This window comes from Cyclopterus lumpus, chromosome 14 (assembly GCF_009769545.1).
Source record: "Cyclopterus lumpus isolate fCycLum1 chromosome 14, fCycLum1.pri, whole genome shotgun sequence".
Lineage (NCBI taxonomy): Eukaryota > Metazoa > Chordata > Actinopteri > Perciformes > Cyclopteridae > Cyclopterus > Cyclopterus lumpus.
In genome coordinates, this window is record NC_046979.1 from 9,955,984 (window position 1) to 9,965,379 (window position 9,396).

At 40.4% G+C, this 9,396-nt stretch overlaps 1 protein-coding gene across 1 annotated transcript; it reads right to left on the reverse strand.

The window, feature by feature from the left end:
* Window positions 1-323: 323 nt before the first annotated feature.
* dnajc18 (DnaJ (Hsp40) homolog, subfamily C, member 18) lies at window positions 324-6,737 on the reverse strand. The gene is made up of 8 exons (XM_034550152.1): window positions 6,274-6,737; window positions 5,150-5,318; window positions 4,891-5,036; window positions 3,650-3,856; window positions 3,438-3,553; window positions 3,006-3,115; window positions 2,716-2,888; window positions 324-2,103 (listed from the first exon to the last, which is right to left on the reverse strand). The coding sequence occupies exons 1-8, from the start codon at window positions 6,398-6,400 to the stop codon at window positions 1,979-1,981; spliced, it is 1,173 nt and encodes a 390-aa protein (XP_034406043.1). The 5' UTR covers window positions 6,401-6,737; the 3' UTR covers window positions 324-1,978.
* Window positions 6,738-9,396: the final 2,659 nt, after the last annotated feature.

Consider the following 9,396-nt stretch of genomic DNA (forward strand, 5'->3'; position numbering starts at 1 on the left):
GAGGTTCAGACACACTAAATGTGTTTGGTTATCCTTCTTTGCGATATATTTTACATTACATTTATTTAGCTTTTTAAATATAAATATTTGCTGTCACTCAGTCTCACTGCCTGATCACCTTGAAAGAGACTTTAATTATTATACCATCAGTAGGATAATGTGGAGTCTTCTAATGGTGATGTGGAACAATAATAACAAGATAGATACGAGTCACCTGTGTCTTTTCATTTGCCTTCTTAATGATGTGACCAAACAAATGAAGCATTCAGAGTAAAACCACCACCAAATCATAAATGAATAAATCAGACGGGCCCAAAAATATTCTGATTACATCTTTAATTTTCAGGTATATTTAGCTGAAAACTGAATTCTGCAGTGTTACTCAGATGTACTACGACCCCGACGGATACCAAAACCGGGGTTTTGCGTATAACAGTCAAGGTTTTACATGTTTGGAGTTACAGTGAGGACCTGAATATTCTAATCAATTAATATTTACTGTGTCAGTAGTCATGAAGATGTGGTTGCTGAAAAATAAATACATAACTAATTAAACACTCTCTCACTAGGATGCATGCAACAGTACCAATAGGGAACACAGGATTGAACATTAACTTAAAAGTGCTGGAGATGAACCTGAATATTGTGTGAGAACAGCTAAGGCAGTTTGGCAGTCTTAGTGCACAGAAACAAGTATCAGTGTCTGGACGGGGTTTGAATCCTAAAGAATTAAAGTCAACACCTCCACAGGGTTACGTCCCACTCATTGCAAGATCTGGCAACGATTTAAACTGATAATTCTGTTGGGAGATGGGATGAGAAATTGTTCTTCTATACAAAACATCGGTATAAATTAAAAAAGGTACAGAATGTATAAAACATTCTTAAGACATGGGCCAAATGGTATTCTAATACGAAACAAAAATAATGGAAGGAACCGCATGGTTTGGGAAAAGAAGCTCCCGCATGCTATTTTAGCCCCAGCGACCTCACAGATATCACTCACACTCGAGCTCCTCATATCCACCGGGTACACCAGAACACTGTGAACGGGCTCTTTGCTTGTGACAAATCAAAATGACTTCAAAAACTTGTTTGCAACACACAGCAGTCATTCCTCACCCTTAAAACCTCAAACATATGCCTGCAGCTAAAGTACCGAACAACTTCCTGAATGGAAGCTTAATGGCCGACGTAATAAACCACTCTATGTGAGCCTTGGTGCCGGCAGCAGGAAGCTCAACAGCAGTACAACCGTTAGCGATCACACAATCAGAAACATTTTGTCATGATTTGTTAAATCTTTACTGTCATGCGCCTCCTATTGCTATAGTCCCAGAGGACAAATCGCCTGATTAAACCACAGTAAATCTGATTCGTCAATGTTGTAATAATAAATTAAAAAGGTCCTCTGTTTCACAGTACAGAAGCTTTCAGATTTGTCTAATGACTACAGCGCTATATCACTGTATTTTATTACTTCCTACAGAAAAAAAAGATGAGCCAGGATGCCGAGGCAACAATCACTCCATTAACTATTAAATAACACCTACAATTTCAGCAAGGACACAAAAACATGAAAGAAAAATAAATACAGGTAAGCTACAAAACCTAAACGAATAAAACATGTATGAGTGAACATACTACTGCCTTCATAACCCCAAAGGGAGACCCCTTATGTCATGCCATTTCTATAAGAAAGTTTAAAGGCTCCGAGACATCATACACACTGCCACAGTGAGCTTGCACTTGATGCTGCTACCACCACAGCCAGGGTTGGCAGCTGACATGCAACTCTATGTTCTACCATCAAAGAGGAGAGAAGGCACATTGTTTCCAGTGGCATAATCTCCCACTGACTGCGCTGTACCTAAAAGAGATTTCTTTACAAAGTGGCCAGATTGGATAAATTACACACTTCAATAAAATGCATTATTGTAAAGTCTGTAAAGAAACGTGTTCTCCTCTCAAACAGGCCTCATTTGCCTCTCTGGCGGCCAACCAATCGATGCAGTTTGTCACAGTTGTCCAGCCTCATTGACTCCGCCTTCTGCTTTAACCGCTCATCGCGGTACAGTTGTCCGAGGTTGGCCAAGTCAGATTCTGCAAAAGGAGAACAGAGCGTAAAAAAAAAGATGCATCATAATGGTTTGTCATAGCCTTTTACACTGAAAAAATAGTGCAACATTTTGGGGAAATACACTTACTATCTTTCTGGCAGAGTCTCATGTCTGTTTGATAAATATGAAGCTACAGCCAGCAGCCAGTTAGCTTAGCTTAGCATAAAGGCTGGAAATTGATGAAAACCTCTAAAGAGCACGACACACTATATCCTGTTTTTTTAAGTCAGTACAAAAACATCCATTCGCTATTCTATGGGGGGGGATGTGTGTCGGAGTATTTCTGAGGTAGGACTAGTTGCCAGGCAACCAGCGGAGACTCCCAGTTACTCGCTGTAGCCTTACATTTAAAAATAACAGATATGAGAGTAGTATCAACGCCCAATTTCCAACCAGAAAGCAATTAAGGATATTTCTCAAGTTGTTGCGCCATTCAGTTAACATTTACCAACAGGATGCAATGTGATTTAAGGGCCTGGACAGGCAATTGTATAAAATATTTAATATAAATGAAGATTTTAGCATTATCGAAGTCAGTGATGCATGCACCGTAACAACAGACGCCCTGTTTAATCCAAATGAGCTGCTCGCTTACTTTGCTGTTTCTCTTTCCAGCAGCTGTTCTGCAGATGTTCAATATAGTCGCTCTCAATAGTTTTCTCCAGTTCATCCAGCGCAGCTCCCCGGTATTCCTTCTCAAAACTTTTATCCACATAGTACGGTACACCCATGTGCTGCGTTTCCCTGGACACCACCAGCCCTATGGCCCTGAAACCCCAAAACATGATTGAAATGTACTCAGTGGAACGATGCCGTCCACCGTGGTGGAACCGGGGGATTTGCTCAAATGTCACTGTCGTAAGGTTAATGGCGCCACAGACTCACGGCTTATAGAAGAGACTGTAGGGCGGGTTAGTGGCCATCATCTGAGTAAACACTGATATGAGGATAAGCACCAGCACAGGGAGAAGCTGCAGCAGCGCTGTGAAGGTGTTCTGTGGGAAGATAAAATCAGGACAGATTACACATATAATACTGCATGTAGGCTGCACAGATTCATGCCAGAACAGTACAGTGTGTCTTTGAGGCAAACCACAGAGCAAGGGACGCACTGCAGTTATGAGGAAAGTAAATTAATGACATGAAGATAAATCAGTATGGGAATAGCTCACTGGAAAGTTGCAGCAATGTTAAAAATGCATCCCCCAGAAAGTGTTGATTCTCCAGTGCATTTTAATGATTAGAACACAGCCATGTCTCTGCAAGAAGATGGCAGCATAATACTGTCGTTGTCTTCATGTTTTGTGAGTCACTGACCTGACTCTGGTTGTTGTCCTCCACCACCTCCTCGCGCCTCTCAAAAGCACGTCGACGACGAGGCTGATAGAACTGAGAGTAGGAGGCTCCCTGGTTGGTGTACACGTGGATGTTTCCTGTCGAGAGACACGCGCTTCTTTAGCGTCGACACTTCCGCAATAAAGACCGTAGATATCATTCCTAAACTGTAATACTTCCAACCAAACACCCACCTGTTGGAAATCTTCCTCCAAAGAAAATATTGAAGAGTTCCTCGGGGGAAATGTCGGCCTCAAAGTCTCTGTTGAAGCTTCGGTAGTATCCATGGCGACTGTGGCTGGAGGGTTGGGGTGCATTTGATGCTGCGGATTGATCTCCGTATTGATCATACTGCTGCCTCTTCTCTGGATTGCTCAGCACTGCATAGGCATTGCCTATTGCTGTTGGGAGAGGAGGGAAACATGTGGTCGTGGCAATTATTAAGTCAGCTGAATATACGCACCAATGCTGCTGGGAGGCACACCTTAAAATAAAGTACAGGTATTCGGTTTGCTAGATAATCATGGCCGAAGTTTTAGGTAAAGCATCATGTTGCTATGGATTCAGTTAGCAAGCTGTGAGCCCTGTTTATTTTTTGTCTGCAATCATTTAGATTTTGGAAAATTGCATTGCATTCATGCTGAATTAGTTATTAGCAGTTCATCTTTATGTTCCATGCATGTACTTGAAACTGAGGAAAATTAAGATATAAGGACCTTCTTAATTCCATGATTTACTAATGGACGTTTTCAAAATGGACACCGGAGTTCCCCCTCGGAAAGTGTACATCCCACTCCATTTAAAAATACGCGTATCATTTCTGTGTGGTCGGATTTGACTTGAGTTATGACTCAGAACTCAGGATTACTATTTTTGATGCAAATTGCAATAGTTGGGCGCAATGGGTTTTAACGCAGCAGGCAAAACTACAGGCAAAACTACAGTCACTATCTTTCCGTTGTTTTCTGAATATCTGCATGCAGCTGCCGCGTTCTCCTCATGCAGGATCTTGGCCTCATGTCTCTCCCCCAGATTTTAAAAATCCCAGCCATAAATGAATACAAACAGCTCAAGAAAAAAGGTCTGAACCCAATTAAAAGTGGTAAAATAGCATGACGCACCTTAAAGCCTCTGCCCTGCTGCAGCTTGTTTAAACATGACACTACGAGCATGAGAGAGCTGCTCTTGAACTGACCGTGACCTCTGACTCTGCTAAGGTGGTAACTGAGAAGAAGAATTTCCCTTGTGGGATCATGAGAGGCTTGTCATTATGCGAGAGTAGTGCTTCAGAACATGGTTAAAATCAGTCCCAAAAAGGATGTAAAACATATGTTTTTTTAAAAACATAACAATGGACCATGAAAAGATATTGTCACAGTGATAATCTCACAGAAACAAAGCAGTTTTTTTCTTCCCCCTCCTTCAAAACTCGTACCTTTAAAAGCATCCGTGGCTCCAGGAGCAAAGTTCTTGTCCGGGTGAAACTTGAGGGCCAACTTCCTGTACGCCTTCTTCAAATCTTCATCGCAGGCATTTTTGGAAACACCGAGGATTTCATAAAAGTCCTTGCAATTCTTTATCCTGCAATAAAAAAAATTAAGAAAGCGAAATGGATGTCAAAACACAAAACAGAACTCCTCCCGTCATTGCTGTGTAACTAGGTGACAAACACCTGTCAAAGAGTCACCGCTCACCTGAGAACACCCTGTCGTTGCTCCTCGGTGAAGCTCTTCTTGTCTTCGGCCCCTACGTTACTCGTTTCATTGTTCCTGATGTCCTCGTCTCCCCAGCCTGCCGGCGGCGGTACGTGGTTTGCTTGCGGAGCAGCGGTGCCTCCATTCCTCACGATGGCATCTATCAGCACTGCAAACAAGAACACAGTGTTTGAGGTCAACTCACAACTCGGGTGTAAATGAGGAGAGACGATGGAGAAAGATGAAACACAATAGGTGTTGGTATCAGTGAAAGTCACAAAGGGAATTATCATTACCGGCCAACAAAAATTGATATGGTCTGCCATTAACATACAGATGAATGACAAATCAAAAAGGTAAGAATTATAGTCGGGCGTTTAGCCACTGCAAGCCTCCACAACAGCTTCAATGCTCCTGGACATAGAAAAAATCTGAAACTCTGATGGGGGGATGGACACCATTTTCCTCAAACTTATTTGGTGTTTTGATGGTGGAGGGCGCTGCCAAAGACACACCGCTCCTAAAATGTCTCATTGTGGTTAAGAGTCGGTGAAGTTGAAGGCCAAAGTATTTGATTCACATACATTTTATATACTCAACATTCAATGATTCCTTACACGGTTTGTGGAGGCATTTATTAATAATAATGCATTATTATTAATTCTGTTTTTTTCCCATCTCTACAGTACATGAGTAGAGTGATATGAACTGTGCACTGTACATCGAAAGTGTGTCACTCCTTGCACATACTGCTGTAAAATGGACCCCGTGACATTTCACTGCCTCATGCACGTTGTGTTCAGGGAGCTCCCGGTAATCTACGGATTTTTAGAAATCCCTGGTTATGATGCTGTTACCGCGAACCCCATTAGGCGAGAGAAAGCAAAGTCAGAGTGAACTACAAGGGGGAAGGGAGCCCTTAAAGTCAGCACGCAGCCTACATTAAGTATTAAAGCCAGACAGCTCACGTTTGTCTCCACTTCTAAAAATAGCAACGCAGCCCACTCGACCTGAAATCTGCTAAATACATTTCCGACAGTTCATACAAAAGGGGGTAAGTTGGCTCGTCGACCGACGTTAGCCTGTCAGACTGCCATTGCAGAATGTGCGTCAGCTAATTTTACCTCTGGCCCGGGTGCTGGGGTAAATATTCTGGGCTTCGTACAGCAGCTGCAGCGCCCGATCCGTCCGCCCCGACCGTAAACACAGCTTCGCCTTCTCTATCAGCCGGTCCGCCTCGTCTTTGTCCATTTCAACGCCGCGGGAGTTGCACTGCTGGTCCGGTCGCGTTCTCTGGAGGTCTGTCCCTGTGCAATGTGCGTCAATATCATATGGCAAAGCTAGCCGGTTAGCTTTGGTTTCAGACAGCTGCGTACCGCTGTGCGAACCTGCAGTCACCCAAAAGCCCTTCGCACTATCTGATTTGCAGACGATGGCAGTTGGTGTCAGGCAGCGAACGGGCTTGCAGCTGAGCCATTTTTTATTTATTTTTAAGAAGCTGGCGGTCTGGAAGATGGAGTGTTTTTGCAGTCTGCCCTTTTTAGCGGTGTTTAAAGGGGCCACCCTGTTAAATTACACTGGACCTCCTGAGCTGTGATGGACAGGAGGTGGAGGCAAAACGTCACATCCGGTGGAGGGAGCTGTGAAATTTGTAGAAGGAGATACAAAAAAGGCCCTGATATTGAGTCAAAACGGCATTTACTTGTTGTCTGTTTGTTTGCAAGTCAGGCAATTCGTTTTGTTTATCCCATTGTTTTTCCTGTCAATTACCTAATGGTACCAAGAAACCCCAGTAGGTTGAGCAACATCAGCAGGTGTAGAGTGATGCTGCAGCATTCAAGGTCTTTCATTTAAAGGCATACCCCGATACGTGTGGTGCATTCAAGTGCCGATGAGGGAGGGCTAAATACAAAATGGTCCTAAGGTTTTTTTGGTGGGTGTTTTTTGTTGTTGTTATTTTTATCCATCAAGTGTTACATTGCTGCCTTTGACTGCAGTGGCAGAATAAGCAGATTTAAATTAACTAACCAATGAAACCAAGATAATCTGGATTATGGTAAATAAACGTCTCTGTACTAATTGAGATGTTTAGGCACATCTAAATCTGATTTTTTTTTTTCGAGATGTAACATACTGTTGTGTGATGATTTTGATAATCAACCTGAAGAATAGTAAATATTCTTGGTTGGCTATACTGGACACAAATAAGGTATGCAATTATTTTTGAGGGGTTGTATCTGTAATTAAGTCATGGCAAAAGTTGCAGTTAGCATTAATATCAGTGAGTTAGAAACCATGCAACACATTTTTGTTCATGCATATTTTATTCAAGAGTAAAAAAATGTGATTTGTCCCATAGGGCATGCTTACAATGTGTGTATCATTTAGGAAGTCAAATGCCAAAACATATTTCCATAGATAATAAAAAATGTTGCAAGATAAAATCCATTATAGTTGTTTGTTGAAATATGCATGTAGACCATACAAGAACCAGAAACGGAGGAAGGAAAATAACCATAAGCTAATTTGTAACAATAATAATATCAGCAGTAAATATAACCAGAGTACACTGTTTCCTGTTAAACGTAAGTGCGACACGTGATTTTCTTAGTGTCCGAATCATTTACATCTGAAAACCATGCTATCATGCTTTGGCAGCCTGAAAGTTGCTTTTCACTGAGATTATATTCATTCACACTATTGAACATTTTCTGTACATCAGTACAACAGAAAAAAATAAACACAAGGCATCACACCTTAGAAGGGCATCTCTGCATACAATAAATCAATATAAAATTAAAAGCAGTGGTAATAAATAACAGAATAAAAAAATGGACAAAAACAATCAAAGGAAGCCTATTTATAAAATGTATAAAACAAGACAAATAAAACTACAAATGTAATTCAAAAATAAAATAATTCAAGTTTACTATTTGAAACACAACTATCACAATTATAATCTCACATAACAATTAGGAACTTAATTGCATGCATTGATGCGTTCCATACCATAGATGCTGTGTTAAAAATCACTTTCTTTCCATCCTTAATTCACATACCTTTATCATTAAATAGAAAGATGAAATATAAAGTAGAAAAAATATTAATGTATGAAAGGAAATTCTAGAAATGTATGTGACAGTAAGTGTCGCTTGAGGTTGGGGCTTCACTGGTATCAAATTTCCCTAATAATTTATTTTGAAAGAACGAGAATGTTTCCTGTTTTAATTTAGTTTATCATTGAATCTTCTATCAGTCATTTGGACTTTACATTGGATGTTTTATGTGGATCACAGTGTGGGTGCACTTTTGTCACTCAGGCCTCTTTCTCCACTGTACTGCACTATACAATTAGATGAGATTAGAAAAAGATTGAAAAACAAGAACTTATATGCGATGTACACAAATTAATGCAATATGGGTGGATTAATAAACCAAATGACTTGTCTACACTGTGCTCAGATTTAATGAAGGAATTACTTCTGACAACTTTAAACTAGTCCAAGATCAATTTCAGTGAAAAAGAAATCACATTTATTCCCAAAATAAGCGTTAATTAATTAAATTCTGGTTAGGATACAATCTTCGAATCTCTTAAAACATTTTCTAGATGGATCTAAGCATGCTTATTCAAAATGACACAATGGTGTTTTGTTGATAAATAATAAACATTTTAATTATATGCATTAACAAATTTGTAGAATTTCCCTCTTTGTTTGGCTCTTAGACATGAAATCTCATTGAATTTGCAGCAAGGCAAATTGTGCAATAACTCAAAGGGCGCTAATGTATTCTTTTATTTGCTCTTTAGCAACAAACAGGTGATAAATAATCAGGTAATGTGTGACAGCAGGACATGTCCCAAAGTTCAAAATGACTTCTTTTTTTTCTCTCTGTGGTCCAGAAACGGGTGCTAATGCCGCTGTGTTGTCAGTCATCAAGTGTATACTTTCCAGAATGTAGCTTGATAAAATGCAATGCTTCTTAAACGTTTAATTGAGAGGAAGAAAATTAATTTAAGGATGGTCTGGATGAAAATGAAACCTTTGAGATTCCATACGGACGTTGATCAAGTTGCATCTTCATACGGGATAGTGTGCTCCTTTTGGAAGCCATTTTCAGATGTTCTGAATGAATCTTGGTGTTTTAATATGTGATAAAATAGTACCTACAGTGAAACCACAATTTCCAAATGCTCTTTTCATCCCCTCCATTTCTTTCCTCATCCCCTCCAAGTTACTTCTGGC